General features: G+C 35.6%; 2 protein-coding genes across 3 annotated transcripts; both read right to left on the bottom strand.

Annotated features, from left to right (window-relative positions):
• Positions 1 to 291: 291 nt before the first annotated feature.
• Positions 292 to 12,926, bottom strand: LOC123872957 (ATP-binding cassette sub-family B member 10, mitochondrial). The gene is made up of 10 exons (XM_045917580.1): positions 12,464 to 12,926; positions 11,620 to 11,826; positions 9,845 to 10,047; positions 9,219 to 9,353; positions 8,397 to 8,543; positions 7,719 to 7,950; positions 7,035 to 7,312; positions 6,436 to 6,519; positions 5,414 to 5,566; positions 292 to 1,978 (listed from the first exon to the last, which is right to left on the bottom strand). The coding sequence occupies exons 1-10, from the start codon at positions 12,828 to 12,830 to the stop codon at positions 1,679 to 1,681; spliced, it is 2,106 nt and encodes a 701-aa protein (XP_045773536.1). The 5' UTR covers positions 12,831 to 12,926; the 3' UTR covers positions 292 to 1,678.
• A 3,434-nt stretch (positions 12,927 to 16,360) lies between these two features.
• Positions 16,361 to 24,166, bottom strand: LOC123872966 (Golgi resident protein GCP60). Of its 2 annotated transcripts, none has more exons than XM_045917590.1 (10): positions 23,920 to 24,166; positions 22,710 to 22,923; positions 22,051 to 22,119; positions 21,685 to 21,789; positions 20,209 to 20,484; positions 19,965 to 20,044; positions 19,074 to 19,262; positions 18,661 to 18,768; positions 18,020 to 18,138; positions 16,361 to 17,384 (listed from the first exon to the last, which is right to left on the bottom strand). In XM_045917590.1, the coding sequence occupies exons 1-10, from the start codon at positions 24,065 to 24,067 to the stop codon at positions 17,268 to 17,270; spliced, it is 1,425 nt and encodes a 474-aa protein (XP_045773546.1). In that variant the 5' UTR covers positions 24,068 to 24,166; the 3' UTR covers positions 16,361 to 17,267. The 2 variants fall into 2 exon arrangements, with proteins under 2 accessions (XP_045773546.1, XP_045773547.1); XM_045917591.1 differs by having other exon boundaries at positions 19,965 to 20,041.
• Between the last annotated feature and the right edge of the window lie 90 nt (positions 24,167 to 24,256).

Below are 24,256 nucleotides of genomic sequence, written 5' to 3'. Positions count from 1 at the left end.
GTGGAAAACGTTAGAAAAGGGTTTCATTAAAGGAAAAAACAGATAAATAACAACAACCATAATATTTATGTTTAATCAAATAAATTAAAATATTCCATTACCCGTCATCGCTGTAATTTAAATACAATATATAAGTAATATAAATTATTATTATATTTATTATAAAATAAAATATTATACTCCATGAAATGCGTGTATCTAAATTTGTGAAATAAATTTTCATTTCATTTCATTTCTTTCAAATTTAATTGTACACGAGAAGTTTTTTTTGTACAATAGGCATTCGTTTTATTTTTATTTATTTTTAATTTTCGTAAAGAAGTATTTAATGCACCGTTTATACAGAAGTGGCGGAGTGGCACGGACACTTCTTCATTCACATCGGACGTGATTATGTCCACGCCACTGACCACTTCTGTATAAACAGTGCCTTAAAGTATTTTTAATTTAGATATTGTTACGAAGGTCAATAGAGCAAAATTCCAAAGGTCGACAATGTATCCTGATTGCAAACTCATCAAACTAATTTAGATAATCAAAGAATGCAACGCTATTGCGCTTATTGCAACTATACACATATAAATTGACCTTGTAGCATGCTCGCCTTTTATTCAAATTTGTAATAATAAAAAAATAGAAAAAAAAAGTTTTATGTTACGCCGTGTCCACACCAATGAGGATGTTTGTTCGAATTACGAATTTTCGTCAGTGTAAACGTTTTTGCACGGAAAAAGATTTTTAAACATAATTCTAGGGTAGCTTTTCCTATGGATGGGCACGTTAAACTTTGAAAGAGGGAAAGGGTAAGAATCCTTTACAGGCGGGTGTCGACAAGTAGCAGGCGGCGAAAATTAATGGTGTGGACACAGCTTAAGAAACATTACCTACTTTCTTTTATGATTTAAATATCGCTTTTTAGACCTATGTACAATATTTTTATCACATATTTATATATCCAACATTATACCTATAATATTCATGATTATTTCGGAAATTCGTTTCGTAGTTTCATCCAATTAAAAATACAAAGTGGAATTTTGTAATAAGTAACAATTCACCAAGTTTACTTTTCTAAAAAACAAATATACAACAACCAACATATTTCGTTTAACTATTTACATATAAGTTATAACAGAAGTTATAGATGTAATAAATATGTATTAGCAACATTATCACTTTGAAAGTCTTAAATAAAAGTGCCTAGTGAAATCGGTAGGTAGATAAATAAGTATGTTAAGAAAAAATTTAAAAAAAAAATGAAAAAAATTTGAAAAGATCTTTTCAGAAATAATAAAAGAGGTCCCAAATGTCTTAATAAAAGATGTATATTTTAACCCAACCCCTACAGTTTCGTTCCATAGGGTGTTGTCTATTTTTCCTTGATATCTTTTTCTCAAACCACTCAAAATTCTGTAATAACAGTGACGGTTATAACGGTATTGTTTTAGGTTGGTCGAACATTGGCTGCTATGATATAAGTAACTGTCGATTGAAACGAGCGATCAAGCGAACAGCACACAATTGATTTTGGTTGCATAGTTACTCGAATAATCGACGATCAATGTAGTTTATAAATCGAGCAACCAGTTGTTCAGGTAACTAATGTGCGCGCAGCCTAACATTTTCACAACGTTTTGCGATTACAGATACATTTTTCTAAAAAAAAAAAAATTGTTTATTAGGTTCTTTGTACATCTGTATTGTCTTTTGGCTTCGTCCCGGCAAACGTCTGATGCGTTATGAGCTCTCTGAAATAGCCATCTGGTTTCGCCATTAGTTCAGTGTATGGTCCCTTTTCTATGATCCTCCCGTCGCCTATAACAGCGACTTCGTCGGCTGACTGTATTGTGCTAAGTCTGTGTGCAATGGTCAAGACTGTTCGGTCTCGGCTGATTTCTTTCAGTGCTTTATCAACTAGGTATTCCGAATACGTGTCTAGGGCTGAGGTAGCTTCGTCGAGTATGAGGATTTTTGGATTCTGCGAACAAAAAAATATATTTTATTTAGTCTGTTATTACGAGTAAGTACTGCAGCAACACTGGCCGGCTTAGAAACTAGAACTTTTGCATGTAAGTTTTCTAAGAAATTCCATCTAAAAGTCATAGTCAAATCATTTATTAAAATTGGGTACTATTGTACACTTTCTGATTGCCAATTTGCAATACTATGTAGTGGTGATGGTAATAATAATAATGAATTACGTAAACTTAAAACTATAGCTACGAGCTTTTTTATCTGAACCAAGTAGCTATCTATGGGTAGCGGGAGTTTTTAATCACTACCCATATCTTAAATGCGAAAGCGCATTTGTTTGTTGGTTTGTCCTTCAATCAAGTGGCAACGGGGCAACGGATCGGACGCTAAGTTCAGCTATCCATAACTACACTAAATAGGTAAAATGTAGAAAACCTTATGAATAAATTATATTAAACAATTTAACCAAATTACAATAAGTAGGTAAGTAACTAACCACCGTTTTAAATTTCAATAGCCTATTCAATATTTTTAGAGCAAGCTGGCAGCATAGTCATGATTTTCTATAATATGAAAATTGCAATGTAATATAATATTATAGTTTCTTTTAAAGCAACATAATTATTAGGCTCCGCGCAAACAGGACACCGAACACAGCAGTTTACATGATTTTTAACACGTTTTGTATGGAATCGCCGCAGACGTGTGCGAGTGGCATCCACTCGCGACTTAGTGGCCGCGACAAACCACCGGTGGCGGCCATTCGCTACTTACAGTACGAGAGTGTTACAATTTGTAGTAGCCACCGACCACCTTCATTTGCGCGGTACCAAAGGACGTCAGAAAGATCTGGGAACCCACCGCATTATTATCCCAAGAGAACTCCTACCATTATAGGATTAATGGAAAGAAGTCACAACCCTCAGTGATGAGGAAAAACGACTATATAGAGAAAGGACATGGCGCGGGCGCGCGACTGTCACCGGTGGCTGTCATCGGTGACTCGTTTGCGCGGAGCCTAAGAGTCAGGTGCAAACAAAGCAATAATAATGTGTGTGCTCGCCCTCCAAATAGGTAACTAACCTAGTTTACTAAACTGAACAAATTGAATATAATCAATCAATTTTATCCAAGTAATTAGGTATAGAATATATTATACACGTATTATCTTGTTCTGTGAAATCCTTGACCTGCTGAATGGCAAATAAGAAAATCGGTCAAGCGCTTTTTAGACACGAAGGGTTCCGTACCACCGTAAGCGATTTTGAATTTTTTATTATTTTGTTGTTATACTGACAATAGAAACACACATTCTGTAAAAGTTACAATGCTCTAATTATTACGGTTCACCAGATACAGCCCACTGACAGACAGACGGACGGATGGACAGCGGAGTCTGGGTATTAACTAATAGGGTTCTGTAGGCACCCTTCGTATAAGGAATTCTAATAAAAACTCACAACTTAATACATCGCTATTATGAATAGAAGAACAGAGTTCTCTCAATTTATCTATTCCGTTCCGATATTTATCATCATCATAATCAACCAATCGCTGGCTCACTACTGAGCACAGGAGCACTCGCACAGTGAGAAGGGCTTAGGGCATAGCCTGCCATGCTAACCCAGTGCGAATTCAGCAGACTTCACACACCTTTTAGAATATCATCGACAAATCTCAGGCTGCTTGTTCCCTCACTATATTTTCCTTCACTATTAAAGCAATTTGTATATTTTAATTGCTTAAAACGCACATAACTCCGAGAAGTTAGCCTCAATAGCTCATCGGTTATAGGAGCGGACTGAATTCCGAAAGGTCGGCGGTTCAAATCCCACCCGTTGCACTATTGTCGTACCCACTCCTAGCACAAGCTTTACGCTGAGTTGGAGGGGAAATGGGAATGTTAGTCATGATTAAAAAGTGACTAGTATTCTTTTTTTTTTTTAAGTTAGAGGTGCGTGCGTGCGTGATCGAACCCCCGACCTCCCAAATAGAAGGCCCACACAAGCACTAGGCTATTTACCACGCAATTTATTTATTCTTCTTATATATACTGATAATAATTACAAGAAGGAAAGATTTGCTTGTTTGTTTGTCGATCGGTAAACTCTAAAAAACATTGGGGATGATGTCTAGCTCAAAACTAAATTGTTTCTTGGTAATTATTAACAAGAGGGTCTTTCAAAATTCGTAAAATCCACAGTCGCTGCTAGTTTTAAGTTTGCTAACCATTCTAAATTATCGATTTAACTAAAAAAGTACGTCAAATGTGCATGACAACATAAGTTATAACATAATATACACATATACACCTACATATAGTATATCTTAAACCAGTCATAAGAAATTAAAATTAAAATAAGCGATTAAAATGGTTTCTTTTTCAAAGGAAACAAGTGATGAAATAAAAAATTATTAATGCACCGTCGACCCTGCAGATAATAATGATTGCATTATTGCTTCACTGAATACAATAACTCCGGCAGTATATTTCTTGTATTACAAATTATAATAATATTATTAGTCTATAATCACTATAAATATTTGTCTACATTTTTTGTAATTAAAACTGTGAACCTACGCAGTAGATGATTCATTGATCTATTTATTGGGATAAGACGTCCGCCGCAACCCGAATACCCAGCGTGGTGATTAATGGCAAACCCACCCATTGGGAGAGGCCTTTAGTCTAGCAGTGGACTAGTACAGGGCATATATAGTGCGCGACAGGTTGAGATGGCAACCGGGGCGAGGGCACCCCGCACACCCGCACAGCCTCCGCGCTAAATCGCTGCGAGCAAGCGCGGGTGAGCGGGGCGTCCCCCCGCCTCATACCCCGGTTGTCATCACAACCTGTCGTGTACTATACTTCGAAAAATCGTTAGTCGTTGGTGTTAAAAAGTGCTGCGCCTTTCGGTGCAACCTCGCATCAGAAAGCGCAGCCATTAGGTGGCAGAGAAACCGTGGCGTATGGGACTTACAAGAAACCTCTGTCCAGCAGTGAAGACGACAACACGATCTTCGTAGCAGGTCTTGGCTTGACACGACAGTCCTTAATTAATTTTTTTTAATCATTAACTAGAATTATTTAGATCCTACAACATATTTTGTAGACTTATTTTATAATTTACTGTACTGATCAGACTTTAACCGCATTTATAAGTCTAAATCGAAGAATAAATAAATATAAATACAAATTATTATTATTATTAACTAGCTGATGCCCGCGACTTCGTTCGCGTGGATGTAGGTTTTTTAAAAATCCCGTGGGAACTCTTTGATTTTCCGGGATAAAAAGTAGCCTATGTGCTAATCCAGGGTATAATCTATCTCCATCCTAAATTTCAGCCCAGTAGTTTTAGCGTGAAGGAGCAACAAACATACACACACACACACATACACACAAACTTTCGCCTTTATAATATTAGTGTGATCTCACCTTGACTATAGCGCGTGCGATGGCAACTCTCTGTTTCTGTCCGCCGCTAAGCTGCGAGCCGCCCGCGCCGACCGCGCGCGCCCAGCCGTCGCGACTGCCCGTCGCCAGCTCTTGCAGCTGAGCTGCTTTCGCTGCTACTAACCATGCCGGCTCCTGCAATATTTACTAACATTATAAAATAAAAAGTTCTAAATATTTGCTAATTTAGTTTTCATGAATAGTTTGCGCTAAATTTCCCCTCAGAGTGAGGATCCAACCCACCACCTCCCATGGCCACCAACTTTGCAACTTTAAATAGGCCAAAACGCGGGAGGGCGCCCGTTCGGTACTTGCTTGAGGGCTCTTTCCAGGGGCGCCTGCTTGACTCCCTGCAAATCATTTTCTATCTCATCCTTGTCCCCGTCAAGTCACTCTCCCCTTTGTGGGGCGGGGGGTGAGAGTGAGGATCCGTCACAAAACACTGATAACAATATTTCAGTTGACCATCATCAATATCCCTTTATAAGCTGTGATAGCCTAGTGGTTATGATATCCACCTCCCAATCGGAGGTATGGGTTCGATCCCGGACACGCACCTCTATTAACTTTCGAAGTTATGTGCGTTTTAAGTAAGTAATTAAAATATCACTTGCTTTGACGGTGAAGGAAAACTTCGTGAGGAAACTTTCACGCCTGAGTTTTCCATAATGTTCTCAAAGTCTGCCAATCCGCACTTGACCAGCGTAGTAGACTTTGGCCAAACCCTTTCTCTTGCTGACAGGAGACCCGTGCTCTGTAGTGAGCCGGTGGTGGGTTGATCATGATGATGATGATGATGATGATGAACATCTTACCCGAACCTCGATGACGATGAACCTCTTAACCGAATACGTGATTTCAGTACAGAATTTCAAAAAGCGTGAGATTTTTTGTCTGTACATATCAGCTCACCACCCGCAGGTCGATTGCCGACAGCTACAGTGTTATAATCGCAATCATTCCACACTTGTAGCATAAATAACTATTTTCATTTCATTACTTACCTTTTCATTTTCAGACGGCACGTAATCATCAAGAGCACCATAGAGAATGTTCTCTTTTATAGATCCAGTGAACAGCACAGGTTCCTAAAGCAAAATATAATTTAAAAAAATTAACTAACTAATAAAAAAACTTTCTCCGCTACGCTGCTTATGCATCAAGTTATTTGCCGTCACTGTTAGGGATCTTCGGTGGTAATTCCGGCCAAATCTTATTAGGGATTTTCGGCTTTAAATCCACTCAGGCGAAAGCAACAGGCATCTTGTTGTATTTTAATAAAAAACGTCCATTTTATTCCGGTTCAAAACAGAGAGGTACAATACATTTTTACAGATTAAATATGATACTGACACAGATTAAATATGATTAGGTAGATATATAAACTTGCACCACCTACCTCTAACATCTATAGCTATGTCCTTTGCACCATTTTGGTTGCCTGGAAGAGATCGCTAAGGCAGCCAAATTGTACCTACCTGCCTATATTTTGTTGTGCTTTGTATGTGTTTTTCTGTACTAATTTTGTGGTGTACAATAAAAATATACTCATTCATTCATTAAAAAAGTTTAGTTATGTAAATATACTAAACAGTCACTTTACCTGACTGACGTATCCTATATGACCCCTCAGCCACACGGGGTCCAGCTGCCTGATATCCACCCCATCTAATAATATCCTGCCCGCTTCAGGGTCGTACAGCCTAAGAATAAGGGCTGCCACGGTACTCTTCCCGCAGCCAGACCTCCCCACTAAAGCTATGCTTTTCCCAGGCTTCAAATGCAGGTTCAGGCCTTTTAGCAGTGGTGCACCAACGTAGGAAAAGTTGACATTCTCTAATACTATTTCGCCTTTGGGTCGCTCTTTTGGTCGTATACCACCTGAAAAATAAGATTTTAATAAAAAATTATAGTTTTTTTTTTACAAGAATTTTTAATACAAGAACAACAGGTTCGTCTATCTCGCTCTAATAAACCCTTGGCGCGTAGGCAACAACCAAAAGCGGACGAACGCGCGCTTAGAGTGACTGAGATATTTTCGCACCATTCAAAAATAAGATTTCTGCACAGGTGCTAGGTATACTTGCGCAGAAATATTATTTTTGAATGGCATATTTTTGAGTTGCTAGCCTTACTACAAATTAGTAAAGGATTCAAAATGAAACTATTTTTTAATAGTGTCCCATTATGAACCACAAAAATCTGTATTTGGTAGTAGAAAGTTTACTTGGATAGAAAGCCATTTTATACCATTCTAATAAAAAGATGTTCCACTTCAAGAACTTACCTATAACTGGTATCTTAGGTTCCCTGTCAATAATTTCCCACAGTCTGGTCGCAGCGCCCATACCCTTGTTCAACTCCGTATAAAAACTACTCAAGCCTCCGATACTGATGCCCACATAGGCCGCGTACAGCAGAAAGGAGGTGAGGTTGCCAACCGTCAACTGTTCAGTCGCCACCATTCCCCCACCATAGTACAGCACTAGGATTATTATAGTGTTGCCAGCTAGGCCTGTCTGAAAATATACCAAATCTAAGATGATGCCTGTGTCTTAGGCCACATGGATTTAAAAAATCAAGCGGTGTTTTGGGCTTAAGTACCCCACAATGGAAGAATGACCCCTTATAAGGTCACTTTGGTGTCCATTCGTGTGTTTGTCAACTTACAAGGCCCTATTTAATGTCCGACGCAGAGGGGTATTATAAGTTTAACGTGTGTACCTACATCTGTGTATCTGTTTGTGGCATTGTAGCGCTCAAACGGATGGACCGGTTTCTTTTATTCGGAAGTCTATTTAATAGAGATGGTTTTAGCTATATTTGATGGAAATTTGTTCAACCATTTCAGAAGATTTTTGAAAATTCAACCCCTAAGGGGATAAAAGGGATGTGAAATTTGTGTAGGCCACGCGGACGAAGTCGCGGGCATAAGCTACTGTGATTCATTAAGAATTGTACTTACCAAACCGTAAAAACTACCAACTGCTAAGGACTCTTTATAAGCCAAATTCAATAGTGTTTCTATTCTTTGTGCGTACGACTCGCATTCGCTCTTTTCCTTACTAAAGGATTTCACTGTTTTTATATTCGATATTTTTTCTTCAGCTAACTGTAAAAGAAAAAAACACAATAAAATAATAATAAGTCATAATCCATACTTCCATACTATTATAAATGTGAAAGTGTGTCTGACTGTCTGTCTACTTTAGCCTTTCGTCAAAATCGGTTAAACTACGGATGAGTCGTGAAAAGCTAGCAGACAGACAAAGCGCATTTATATTAGTATGGAATAATAATACTATAATTATTATGCCTCGTTAGTTTAGTTGCTAATTCTTTTGGCTGCAGATTGTGAGATTCAGAGTTTGAGACCCGGGTCGGGCAAAAAGTTGTTTTTCAGTCAAGAAATTCTTAGTGGCAACACGGACTAGGGATGTTGGCGATGTTAACCCCTACGTGCCCCAGAGAGCACGTGAAGGTGTTTGTCATGCGCCTGATCTGTTTCCAGTCATGTTGGGTTGCCGTCCCATCAGACTATGAGATAAGGGAATAGAGTGTGCCGGTGTTTGCACACACACTTATGCACTATTACCACAAATGAAAATGTTACATTTGTATGCTTTTTTTGACCATATTTTTGTATGCCTTTAGTATGTACACGACAACAACAAATAAATTTTCTTTCATATTATTTCCTGCATAGATGACCAGTCTTCATTGAGATTGGCTGCATGAACTTAAGATCTAAGAAAGAAGAACTATAAGTGGGTTTATTGTTACGTACCTCACTAGTCTCTGCTAAAGCGTCTTGCAACTGCCTAGTGATGCCCCGCACGAATCGACCGTAAATAATAGCTAACATCGATACAGGAGGAACTACACACAACCCTATTAGGGCTAGGGACGGTGACATGTAGAACTGTAAATAAAAAAATACTAATTTTTACTTTGTTATTTATCAGCATGTTTATGTGCAAGAGGTCAAAACTTGGATCTAATTTGAACATTCATAAATCCAGAAATCACATCTTTAGAAAGTATAGGATTCAATGATGTTTGTGTGTTGGTGGTGTGTATTACTCGCTTTTCCTGCTTCTTTAGTAATGGGAGGAGCGGTGCATATTGCATGCTGCACATTGTACCATACAAATTTGTCTGTTTCAGCTTGTTTTCTAAATTTCTCTCTGGTCTGGTCTGGTGGGAGGCTACGGCCGTGGCTAGTTACCACCCTACCAGCAAAGCCCTACCGCCAAGTGACTTGGCGTTCCGGTACGATGGGGTATGGGTTATAAAAACTATACCTGCCCAGGTTAGCCCGTTACCATCTTAGACTGTCTCATCACTTACCACCAGTTGAGATTACAGTCGAGGATTTACCTGTAGTTGAATTAAAAAAAAAAAGTTGTTTACCATCATTCCAGTGCCAGCTCCAACCATAAACAGCGATCTCAACCCATCGCTAACATTTGAACTAAGGTTGCGTCCAACCAGCTGAGTATCAGCTGATAGTCTATTGACTAACTCTCCAGTGGATGTCTTAGCGAACCACGCCGGCTCTTGGCGCATTATAGACGCAAACACTTGTTTACGAAGTGCTTGCGTCATTCTTTGACCTGAAAAAGTACGATAAGACATTTTTTAATGTGTCCTAGTTTTGTGATATTGCAGACTCCAAATGTAGAATGTATTCTTAGGGTTCTGTACGTCAAAAAGAAAAATGGAACCCTTATAGGATCACTTTGTTGTGTCTCTCTGTCTGTCTGTCCGTCCGTCCGTCGTGTCTTATCAAGAAAACCTATAGGGTACTTCATGTTGACCTAGAATCATGAAATTTGGCAGGTAGCTAGGTCTTATAGCACAAGTAAAGGAATAAATCCGAAAACCGTGAATTTGCCTCAACAGTTCTGAGACAGACTGAAAAATAATATTCTATTTTTTCCTTAACTGTCTTAAAAACAAGTAGATTCTCGCTGGAACGTGTAAGAGGCTACATGCGGCCCGTAGGACGTTTGTTACCACGAACTGACAAGAAAATCATGATACGAATGAAAACATAGCTGAAGAAGGCTTAAAGCACCAGGAAAAACGCTTCGCTTACGCGATTCTCTAAGAAGATTTCTGAGCTTAACAAAATCAAGGTATTCACCCATTGGTTATTGTGGTATTGGTTTGAATCTGAAGATTTGTCAATGTTAGGAGTAAAAAAATAAGTAAAAAAATCAGGAAGTTAACTAGTAACATCAAAAATATTAATCCTTGCCCCTTGTGAGCTTACATCAATTGATAGTAGGTATATGGTCCTCATAACAGGATTGCACATGCCCTCTACTACCAGGACTATTCATATTATATAAGTTGTTTTCATAGTGATACTTATTACTTAGGAACCAGTATAAAAAAACAGCTTATCTAGTAATTTTTTGTGAAGCACGTAGCATTTCTGTCCTACTTTGTTATGCTGTGTTTAAATGTACCATTTGATAATATTAATTAACTAACTAATAGTCAAAGAACACTTAAAAAACCTATACTTATGATAAAAATGTTTATATTGGTTACTAAGCATGATTAAATGTATTAGCATTCAGAGTAAATAGTCATTTTATCTACTGGGGTCAACTCATAAGAATGGTGCCAAATCATTATCATAATTTGTACATTATATAGAAAATGTTAGGCATCGATTATAAGTTGATGCCTAACATTCTACTATATCAAAGTTATTCAAATTTAGGATATTATTTGCAGTTCAAGCCTTCCCTGTGCTAAATTCCAAGAAGATTACTTTGTCAGTTTTCATGTATAAACATGATTTGACTGACTTGAAGGATTTTTGGAAAATATAGTCCAGTATTCCACACAGGGTGGGCCTTCACACATCTGTTAAATCAATGAAAAGTATTTTTTATCAATCATGATAAAATATCAGACATCAGTGAAGGTGGACCCTAATCAGAATCCTGTAGGCCCACTTGCATCAAACTGCTTAATTTGGTTCAGTTAAAGTTTGTAATGCTGTTTTAAAGTTTTTAATCAACTTCCAAAAAGTAGGAGGTTTTCAATTCAATCCATTTTTGTCAAGCTTATTCTAGGGTTTATAAGAAAAGGACATGGTTAGAAAATTTAACTTAAACTCATTTAAAAGGCTAGTGTAAGTCCACCTTAGTGCAGATACCATATTTTACCAGATATTGACATCAAGTAAACTCTGCCGAAGTTGCAAAATCCACCAACGAAGAAGACTCCACATAGCACCAGACACAACTGATCTAGTTTCTCCCTAGCTGATATGAGGTCATTTGTGCCACTGTATATAATGTCCAGCACCATGCCCAATGAAAATGGTACTGCCATTGTCACACTGGAAGATATTAAGAGGAATCCAATAGCACCTGAAATAATTACCCCAAGTCAAAAACTTACCCTGTATTTAAATTACAGCTTTTCCAATAAAAAAATGTTTGTTCATTGCTCAATGTCTGAATGCTTATATGAATGAGGATCAGTTTTTGAGATACATTTGTAGTCAATCAAAATGGATTGCTTGGAACTGCCCACTTGGATTTAGGTTTTATATTATGCTGCATTGCATAATATAAAACCTAAATCCAAGTGAGTGGATTCTCTGGCAGCATCTATATTTTGGTACAGAGTTAGCTTGCATCTTAGATATAGGGTACTTTTATCCCAGAAATTCTAAGTTCCATGAGATTTTTAAAAACCTAAAGACATGTGGCCATACATAGTCATGGGCATTCTCTAGTTCTACATATATTAAATACTTTAGTAATTGCTACTTATTGCCACAGCTGAGTAAATAGGAAACTCTTCCCAGACAACACATTTTGATGAAATGTTACTTTTAATTACTTAACTAGGTACTAAGTAGACAAGTGAAGAAATTTAAGAATGATTTAAATTAAAGTAGTGAAGCTTAAATAAGTAGTATGTGCTTTCTAAAAAGCTCATTCAATTCTAAAAAAAATATTCAAAGTTTGCATAAAATTATAAAATAAAATGATTATTTACCAGCAAGGGTCCATTTTTCTGGCTCTGCCAAAGAAAGCAGTCTCTTCAACTCCGAAGGCTTTAATTTTACGTTTATCTTCTTTGAGGTCGCTATCACTGTCTTATCTTTGATGGTTTCGATGTGTTCATTTTTTTTCTGAGCATCAACTTGGCTAGTATAGTACCTAGGTCTCCCAAAATATACATCCTTTCCTAGGAATAACGTCCTGCCGTAATTATTTCGTAAAGTTGAAAGTTTCTGACTAGAGAATAACCTGAATCTACATTGTTCACAGGAATGACTCGAAGGTGGTAACTTAAACAGTAAATTTATCTGGCCACCAAATACTTTAATGTTTAAACTTTTACAAAGTAATCTTTGTAACATTTTTATTGAATTTGAATCTACAAAAGTTTAAAATGAAATAATGAAAAATAATAACATCGCGACTGACAGCTTGTTGACAAATAAATTTCACTTGAAATTGACAATAAGGATCACAGACTAATAAACCTATCACAAATGACAATTGAAAAAAAAGAAATAATTGCCACGGAAGGTAAGTTTGACTTGACACCATATGTGATATATGCTATAAAATAAAAACCATACGATGGATTCCCGTATTTTTAAACGGTTATTCCGAAAAACATATTTTTATTTTTCTTTGATAAACAATTAACTACTTTATTTATTTATCCGAACTCTTTTATTACTAGATCTTTTCATTCAAAAAAAAATCACCTTTATTTTTTAGCTTAGGCGTGTAAAGGGCGCATAATATTAAATAAAACCAGTAGAATAGAACTATAATAATTTGTTTATTTTTGTATCGGTTTTTCATTGAGGGACTGAAAGTTACAATAATGACCTTTTATGACTTAACTATGTATGCAGCTAGAGAATAGGAGGGTTACATGCTAATATTAAACGGACGAAAACTTCGAGTGTATGCAATAATAGTACATTGCGGTACGAGGGCGGTAGCTAGGTTATTACAAACGAGCTGACGCTTGTTAGCCCGAGCCGGAGGCGAGTTTGTAATAATCTTAACGCCTGTGTATCATACGACGTTTTTCAATAAGAAAACAGGTAACAAACCTAGAGATCTAAAAAACAAAAGATCATTTTGTACGATTTCCTCCTCATTCAAAACATCGGACGGAATCAATGCCATTTTACTCTCTACCTCATAAACCACTCATACTTAAAGAAAAACAGAAAAACTTATCAAAATTTCAAAATGACCAAAAACTAAAACGCTCCATTTTATAATTTTGATGATTTATTTAAATAATAAAACTACCTGCTACAATACTTTAAAAAAATAAGTATAGACTTACCGAATTAAAAATAACTTGGCAAAACTCGCACCCATGTTGTTTTAACTTTAGTATATATTAACTTATAAGTATAATAATATTATATAGATGTTCATTCAATTAGTTTTAAGATATATTGTATTGTAATGTGATGTAGTGATCAAATAAAAAAGTTTTCTTTCTTTCTTCTTTCTTTCTTTCTTTAACTTACAAGCCGTGTTTACTAGCAATGAAAGTGAATTTTATGAGCAAATGTATTGAAAAACATTACCGCACAGTTTCGAAGCCGTGCGGGAAAATTATTATTCGCACTAGTGCGGTAATATAATGGCAACCACACGGAACAGTTGTTTCAGAGCCGTCATCTTCATCGTGGTGTTCTTAAATACCAAAGTATGTAATTAGTAAAATAGAATATTAAAAACTCTGTTTCTTACTAACTACATGACGTAATATTAATATTAACAACTCATTTTTAAGAATGGAATTCCGTGCGCGTTTACTTTTAAGTTATTTTAAATCGAAAATGCCAAAGTTGTCTGATGAAAATGTAGCTGTATAGATTTAACTTAGCCAGTTTTTTCAGCCAGCCAGTTTATTTAACTGTTTTTACTCAGAAATGTATTGTAAAACGTTGTATGATACAAGTTCTTATTGAAAATTACACTCTCGGCATTATTTTATGAAGGATAAGAATATTATGATATAACAGAACCTACAGAACAATTTCATTAGTAGATGATCGCACATTGCAAAGTAAGCCAGAAGAAACGCATCTTACAGTACAGGGGAGTGATTCGCTAACTCAGTGTCTAAAAAAAACACTGAATCAAAGCCACCAAGCTCATTTGACAATGGTTGGTTCTATATTGCTGTTTCACTGAGTGATATTAGAATGTTTTTTCATAGACAACCTTTGAGGTATTAAAAATAGTAAAATGAGCATGGTGGCTATCATTCAAGAGAGAACACTGAGTTAGCGAATCAGTAGGCTGGACATAGTAGGTACCTACTCTATAGTGCTGAAATGCGTGCTCGGTGCCGCATTTCTATAGCAAATTCGAATTACGAATATAGCCCATAAACAACAGTCACTGGCACAGATTAATAAATAATATAATAAACTCACGAATCACTGGTCAGTGCAGTACAAAATATAGGGAAAATTTGCGTCGCGTGGTGCTCGACGAAGCTGAAATGTGCGATCAGCATTAAGGCTCTACTACACAGGTGTGAGAACTCAAAACTAACATCATTATACATCGGTAGTTGAAACTTAGCCCAGTTTGAAGAACCTTTTTATAAATATATATGGTATGCAAACAAAATTTTAACTCATACCCATATAATTATTCTTCTATTAATTTTCTATGACTATCATATTATTCCAATAAATTATTAGACATTTAAGTTAGTCTAAATAAATGCTTACAAATAACTTGTAATACTAAACAATTAATGTATACTATGAGTTTATAAATGTTTAAACCTTTCGTTGGCTATATCAATACTTAAACAATTTTACATTCAACACATTTGACATACCTAACGTACCTAATTTATTATGATTCTCGTTTATCTAAGCAATAATAATTATTATTATTCTTAACAAAAGCTAGGAACCAATAAAGTATTATTTTTAACAAAATTTAAACAGGAATACGAACGCAATTTTTAAGATAGAAATCTATAAAATACCACTATAAAAGATAATGGTTTCAAAAGTTTTGTTCTTTGGGGGTCCATGTTGGTCATTTACAAAAATATTACCACACTCGTGCGATGATAAAATATTACCGCACGATATAAGCAGGCCACCTGCTTATATCGTGCGGTAATATTTTACTATGTGGTAATAATCTACTGTGGTCTACTGTACGGTTTTGTCAGTGAGAATAAGTGAGCCACTTTACGAACTTAATTGAATATGAAAGTTTATGTTAGAAATACTGAATCAAATGTTTTAAGAGGGAGTAGGTACCTATTCATAATAATATAGTGGAACTGGTATGTATTAAGTACGTTGTTACTTCTTAACAATAGTAATAACAAAAGACGAATAAACATAACAATAAACAGCAAGTAAATTTTGTCTCAGTATTCCCGACTAGTTTAGAACTCGTCTGTTAAGATTAGATTGCTCAGAGACGCATGGTGTGAATAGGCTCTTAAATATGCTACCCCAGACTATCGATGTACCAGACTGATTCTAAATAAGTCCGGCATACTCCAAAAAAAATACGTGAGTTTAACTGTTTTTTTTTTTGTTTGAATATTACTCACGACAATTTAAAAACGCTAATAACGAATAGTTAGTTTTGGATGGCACAGTTACTACAAGTTATAACAAATATCATTTAGAATACGATTACGTATAGCGCTGATTCGATTATGCAGAACCTCTAAACTGAATTCACAGTTAGTAAATGTCCTCGTTTTCACAATATTTTATGCAGAATAAGATTGGACTACATTTAGATCTGTCAATTTTAATTTAGATGAGATGCACAACCGAATTAGTACCATTATCACTGTCTATGAGTAGTAAAAATAGTTTTAGACACAGACAGACTTGGATCTAAAGATTTTATGTAGATATTTTAATATAACAATAGAATAGATTTTGAAATAATAAAAGTAAAGTTAATAAGTTAAACATTCATATCTATAGACACGGCACAGTGGTGTTAGCCAAGTTCTGATTTATACAAGAATCGTAAAAATGTCTCTTTTTCTAACGCAGGATAAATTTAAATACAATACAAAACATATAACCGTTGAGATACTAATTAAATATATATATTTGTTACTTTAAACTTAATTATTATGAATAATTATATTTAACTGTTTTATTAACCAAGCTTCATGACTCCTATTGCACAATAAGTATTAATGGCAGTATGTAATCCATACGTTTAATAATAATAATTTATTTATTTATATTTTTTAAACGAATTGTCATGTTCCTAATTGGTTACTTGATCTATAATAATTTTAACACATTTCATTTCATAAGTGGTAGATTAGTTCTCATTATATTCGGTTTTAAAACGTTAGTTATTACAATAATTATTGTATTGTGGAAATAAATACCAGCACGAAAGCATATTATAGTTAAACCGCAACTGTAGTGATTGGCTCAATTTATGCTACAACTGTGCATTTTAGCAAATAGTGGTACTGTACACCAATCTGAGGTGGTTGCGATCGTCACATTGTAGCTATCAAACTAACCAAATGGGACACCAGTCAGGTTTTAATAAATAATGTTTTTAATAATCTAGTTAAATGACAGGGAACAGAGCATTTCTTTTAAACTACAAAACTACTATGACTTTTATACTACTTAACATTTGAATTTCTGAACAAAACTCATTATTTTCAGACACACCCATGAAATGCGTTAAAATTATTCAATTCATATAGTGCTATTATAAAATCTCTAATACATTTATTTATAATATTAATCTGTTTATTTTATTATTATTTATATAATAATAATCTATTGCGTATAATATACTTTGTAATATAAAGTTTTAGATCGCCACAGGCTGTAAGTGTTATCGAACTTTAATAAATAGACTCCTTCGCCAGGGTACGTGTGGGAACCAGCGTATACCTGAAATTAGACACATTGGTTATAATTAAACTCTAAACATAATTTACTACATAGTATAATTACAGGTAGCACTGAAGTTGGTGGTTTTACACTCCACCGCAGTATGCTTTGGAGCATGTAAAGCCGTAATTGATGCTGCGCTTGACCTCTCCAGTCATATGAGATTGCTGTCCCCTCGTCATAAGAGAGAGAAAATATCTCCACGTAGATTGTTGGTCACAGTTGAAATTGCCAACCGTAGCTAAAAGTCAGTCAGGAAAACATTATCTGGCGGTCTCCACATACGAACACTAGAATTACTCGAAAAAGGATTATACAGCGATCATCCACTGCAAGCCTGAGATGTAACTCGATGTAACTGATGCCGCCACAGATATCTTCAATCTCTCACTTAAGAAGTCTGAATCGTGCTAACAAAGTGTACACCTCAGATATCAAGATACCATGGTTGGACCAGCGGGTCCCTACGGTTGAACCCACAACGCACTGCACAGCTTTTTAAAACAGGGCAAGCATTATAAAACCAGCCAAGTGTGAATCGAAATAAGAGGGTAAGCAGTGCTTCTATGCCTCTATGGACTGCACGCTACTGCCGCTTCCGTACAATAATAATAATTAGTATAAATGTTCCTCACCTCAGTGTGACAGTCCCGCCTGTAGATGGGCACGATGAGGCTGACGGGCGGCCGGGCGCTGCTCAGCGCGCGCCGCTCCGCGCCCATTTCCGGGTCCGCCGACTCGTGTATCGTATATTCTGTAATACGATTTACTGTTACCAGAACGAGCTCACATAGTCTGTGGTCAAGTGACTCTAGGAATACACCTACAGTGGTGCGAGCCGCCGGCAGTTTCCGATTCCCTTCGATTTGTTCAATTTTAGACGCAATTCTATGCGAGCTGAATTGCACTCTATTGAGCCGCGTGTAAGCGTCTTTATCTGTAAGGTACTATTAAGTGTTCTGGACTATTATCACCACTATTACAGCGATAAAAATGCCACTAAGTGCGATAAAATACCACAAAGTTGAGCAGCTACGGAGACAGTGCGATAATATTTAATTATCACACAAGTGCAGCCATATTCAATTATCACAAATGTGTGGCAATATTTAATTAACACATAAGTGCGGTAATGTAAACGGCTGAGAAATCTCAAGTCGTGAATTTTTGGGGTCTTTTACTTTTTTCTATCCTGTAATTGAATGGACCTATAAAGATAAAATCTAACCATAACAAAAGTGTCTCTGTCATTCATAAGTTGCAATAGTTGTGTTACCTTCATCGTCGTTGTCGTCGTCGGCGTCGTCCTCGTCGTCGCTCTCGGCGACGTGCACGGTCACTTCCGACGTGGGCGACTTGCTCCACTCGAAGTACAAGCCAAAACCTACAACCAGGGACGATTACTGTCACTAACAGGCGTATCTATAGAGTATACTTTAACTTTGCTCAGACTCAAGACATTTGTTAGAACGAGACAGCATTATACAACTGGCTGGCTGTGTCGTTATAACTGGATCTTAAATCTGAGCAAAGTTAAAGAGAACTCTATGGATACGCCCGTAAATGTTTAACGTTAAACTACCAAAATATTCCATTATGTTACGTTCAAAAGATAGCGTATATATTTTTATTGTTACTTATACTACAACAATTATGACAAATCGAATATGGCGATATGGCAAAAAATACCTATATCGTAGTTGTCAGTAGCAAACTCGTAGCAGAGACACCTTGCTCTATGGTGAGTGGGCACCCTCACAGTGATGGTCTCCCCGTGGCCCACAGTGAGCCTGCCCCCACTGGCGCGGGCCGATTCTTTGAACTGAACTATATCGCCACGTGTCCACATACGAGCGTCTTCGACTGGCGATACCAGGTCTGAAACAATTTTATTAATACTAAATTAATTAACAATATTAATACTTAAATTGCGATGGTATATAATTTTAAAATTGAGTGTTTTGGTAAGTATGGCGATTTTGAAATTTAAATATTTTTTTTGTAAACTAGCTCTAGTATCGACTAATTTGTGATTTATAGTTGATACTAGAGCTAATTTCTTAAACTGAACCCTTTCAAGTAAAGATTTTTATATAAACTTGTGATGATGATACTGCCATTGCATTGGCGCAATTAAAGTGCCATAAGCCTACTTTGTCGTATTAGTTTACAAATTGCGAAAAACCAAATTAAATTTGAATTTTGCGGGCAGACCCGACGCATCCACCTTAAATAGTTGGCATGTAAATCAAAATAAAGCATATTCCTTGAGCCTGAAGTGGTACAAAATTTTATTTATCTCCAATTTAAAACAAACTTTATTCAGACAAAAGTTAGCCCTTGACTGCAATCTCACCTGGTGCAAAGTGATGATGCAGTCTAAGATGGAAGCGGGCTAATCTGGAAGGGGTATGGCAGTTTTCATTAAACCCACACTCCTTTGGTTTCTACACGGCATCATGCCATTACGGTATATCGCTTGGCGGCACGGCTTTGCCGGTAGGGTGGTAACTAGCCACGGCCGAAGCCTTCCACCAGACCAAAAAATTATTTCAGCTTTCTAAACTTATTTCAACTTACCATCACCATCTGATTCCTCTTCTCGCGACTCTTCATTATAATCGATTATTTCAGTCTTCTCTGAAGTCTGCATAGCTCTGCTAACAAATTTAATGCATCTAAAACATCTTTAACATCAAAGGATTAAGGCACACTGGGGAATAGTTGAAGCAATCCGAAGTTTTCTAGTATTCACATAAAAATTAATATAAGAAAATGTGTTGTCTGTCTGTCTGCTACCTTAAAATAAAAAAAAATCACTCACTTATTATCCATAATGGCTGGATCGCTATCATTCAAATTGCAATCCTTCTCCTCTTTTTCATTATCATTCTCATCATCAGACTCCTCTTTATAGTTAAGATTTGAGTTTGCAAGCCGCTGGTCAACGGCTAACTGTTGTATATACTGTTGATAATGCTGATCTTGTAGTTGTCTGATCAGAATTGCCTGTTGATCGTAATTACCAGGGAATTGCTGTTGAGCGTACTGAAGGAACTGCTCGTATGTTTGTGCGTTTAGGGCATCTTTTATCCTTTGTCTGAAATGAAAAAACTTTATAAAGATTATGTAATATTGAATTTTTCATTGATGTTAGACTGACTACATACTTGGGACTAGCCAATTACTAGTCTCGATCCAGGTATACAAAAAATTTGAGCCAAGTGCCTATTTTATTTTATTATTACCTAAAATAATGAACACAAGAACAAAGTGTCATAAATAATAACTAACGATAAACTAAGAAATATGTCAATGGACTGACTCTTAGATATAAGTACTTTTATAAGTTTAGGTTAACATAATATTACTTATTAGCTTTACTCGTAGGCTAGATTGTAATTCTAATAAAGTACTGCTGTCAGTACTTTATGGTTATATAAAAAAAAAAAAAAAAAAATTTACCTAAAATCTACATACTAATACATGTTTGCTGGAACAGGTGTGCCATGTAAAATGAGTTATTTTTAAATGGCAATTCGTAACGTCCTACCAAGCATAACAGAAATCAAAATTGACAACTTTGTGTCAAATAGTCTTAGTGTTGACATAACAGAAATTAAAATTGACAACTTTGTGTCAAACAATCTTAGTGTTGACAGACATATCTCACTAACATGCAGTTCCGAGTATGTCACATGACGCTCACTGCTGCTATCAGCGCCATAGTAGCGAAAATCAAGTTGCTTCATACACAGGTCAGTTATAGCAGGTCCAGCATACTTGTATTAGTAGAGGTCAGTGACCAAATCTTATTCTAAAGATATTATTTTAGATTAACAAAAACCGGCCAAGTTCGAGACAGACTCGCGCACTGAGGGTTTCGTACTTGGGTATTTTTTTCTGACATTTTGCATGACAAATCAAAAACTATTATACATAAAATAAATAAAAATCTGTTTTAGGATGTACAGGTAAAGCCCTTTTATATGATACCCCACTTGGTATAGTTATCTTATTTTGAAAATTGAAACACATTTAATTTTTTTTTAAATGATGTAACCACAAATTCGCGGTTTTCAGATTTATTCCTGTACTTGTGCTATAAGACCTACCTACCTACCAAATTTCATGATACTATGTCAACTGGAAGTACCCTATAAGTTTCCTGACAGACAGACAACAAAGATAAGGGTTCCTTTTTTCCTTTTGAGGTATGGAACCCTAAAAATATTAATTAATTCATTAATCACATAATGTTGCTTGCCACCTAATAAAAGAATGAGTATAAAACACATACACTTGTTGTTCCTCTGTTAATTTTGTACTTTCTTGTTTTTGTTTCTCTAATATTATTCTATTTTGTAGTTCCATATGAGCTTTTTCTTCTTCAGCTTTTTTCAACCTATAAATAACGTATTTTTATTAAGTACACAAAAACCTATAGGTAATTTTTTTTTATGCCAACTTTTTTTTACAAGTTTAGGTTATTTTTGAATCCCATGGGAAATTGTTTTCCTGGGATAGAAATGTGCTATGTCTGTCTCCAGTATTCACGCTATTTCAGTGCCTTTCAAGATCTTAGTATATCAGTATATATCATAGGATTAGTTTGGATTAACAAACCTCAATAAGATTTTAATATTAATTAATTTTATTTACTTACTCTTGCTGCTTTTTGGCTTCAAAGTCCTTTTGTATGGCTTCTAAGTATGGTTTGAAAAGAGGGCATAATCTGAAAAATGTTAGGTACTTATATTGAAACCATTTAAATTAAATTAACCAAACTACATAGTACAGCCATTATTTTCACAATATTCTCTGTGGTGTAGGACAATATGGAATTGCATAATCTTTAATTCTGTTGATAATGTATGAATACATGTTAATTTTACATATTGGAACTATGTAGATGGTGCCTGCAACTTTGTCCAGTGGAATTAGTTTTTTAAAAAGTCCAAGAACACTCAAATTTTCTGGGACAAAAAATAGCCTACATCTATCCCCAAGATGTAAGTTCTCTCTGTACCAATGTCTGACAGACATACTTTCATATTTATAATATTAGTATGGATATATAGATTGTACATTCTAGCCCAAGTGTTAAGACTGTTAACAAACAATTAAAATTGCAGCAGTTAGCTCTGGCAAGTCATACCCTGTGTCATAACTCAATACCCTGTGTCATAAGTCAATTTCAGCTTAGTTTTAGCAAGTGAAACTTCAAAATTTGCAAAATTTTACATGATAATAACATTGACTTCTGCAAGTTTTACTGCTAATGGACACTTAAGAATGATTTAATAACAATTAGATGGTATATACCTGTCCAGTGTGTGTATAAATCCAGCCATAGCTTGCACCTGTGACATTTGACCTAAAGCCTGCCATGCCGCTCTGCGATCCCGACCAATCACATCCAAGACCCCAAGAGGAGGTGCTGAGTTAGTATCCAAAGGCCCATGAGCTGCTTGTTGTGTGTATGCTACTAACTTTAGCCTGTCTTCATAACTTAGATGCATGGCTTTGCCTTCTTTATCTACAATGTTATTTTAACAGTGTACAGATTTATCACAAAACTGAGCAGGTGCCTGTGGAGTGTGGAAGTGGAGCAGTTCGGAGGGTGTGATGATAACACAAGAGCTTAATAAATAGCTTCCGAAGACTGCTATAAGCTCAAATTAATATGAAACAAACTAAATAATAACATTAAATACCAAAATAATATGAAAGAGGTTTGCATTATATTACAATCCACACATAAAATTAATAAAACAGATTCTGTAAACTAGTGTCAGCTCAAATCAACAACAACAAACACAAACAAAACAATACTAATAATATTTAATGTTACTATTTTGTTTGTTGAAACAAACAAAATAGTAACATTAAATACCAAAATAATATAAATGAGGTTCACAATATATTACAGAATCCCCTTTACACATGTAAAATAATCTAAAACATTTATAGATAACATGAAAATCGTTTTAAAATCAGTTGTAAGTTTTATATTACATGCAATTCAATACTGATGGAGAAAGATAAAATAATATTGCAAATAAATACCATTGACATTATTAATTAATCACCTGGGCACGTTTGGAACCCCCCCTTTAGATACACAGATACACAGATACACATGTCAAACTTATAACACCCCTCTTTTTGGGTCGGGGGTTAAAAAGTGTACAATGGTATCTATACTTTGAATAAATGATTTGACTTTGACTTAATAATTAACTACAATAGTTATATCAAATATAGAATAATGCATGTATATAACGCCCTATTTGTTTATAGACTATGCAACACCATGAATATAATATCACCCAAAACTCCTGATAGTAAGACAATAGTATCAACTGGAAGCAGATATCTCTTTCTAGTCAAAAAAGGGATAAGTACTTATCCCTTTTTTCTATTGCGAGTCGGAAGTAAAATAAACATTTATACTCCTCTGTTAATATACTGTTTTTAGTTATAGTAGTTACTTGAAGGACATACATGAATAATTGAGTATTGTGATTAGTACCTTTGTAAAAGAAGAGTCCATGTTTATAAACTTCTTTCAGTGGCAGACCCCATTTGCGTTCTTCGCTCAGTGAAATCCCTTGGTCAGTTTCAAGAGGAACTTTTATGGGATTCACTTTTTGGTTAGTAATTTCACTTTTATTTGCCATTATAAAAGTATAAAACACTTTAAATTACGAGCAATTCGGCTTCTCCGTGTTTGCGAATTGGCGATTTGACATTTGTGATTTGACAATCAAGCAAGTGAGTGACGCAAGTGATAACTGACATTGACAAGAACAAGAGTCTGTAAGAGCCATAGAGAAGAAAAGAAGAAGCTCGATTCCGTAAAATCTGTA

The sequence above is a fragment of the Maniola jurtina genome, chromosome 16 (genome assembly GCF_905333055.1).
Source record: "Maniola jurtina chromosome 16, ilManJurt1.1, whole genome shotgun sequence".
Lineage (NCBI taxonomy): Eukaryota > Metazoa > Arthropoda > Insecta > Lepidoptera > Nymphalidae > Maniola > Maniola jurtina.
Note: the sequence above shows the minus strand (reverse complement) of the source record. Positions and strands in the feature narration are given on the sequence as shown.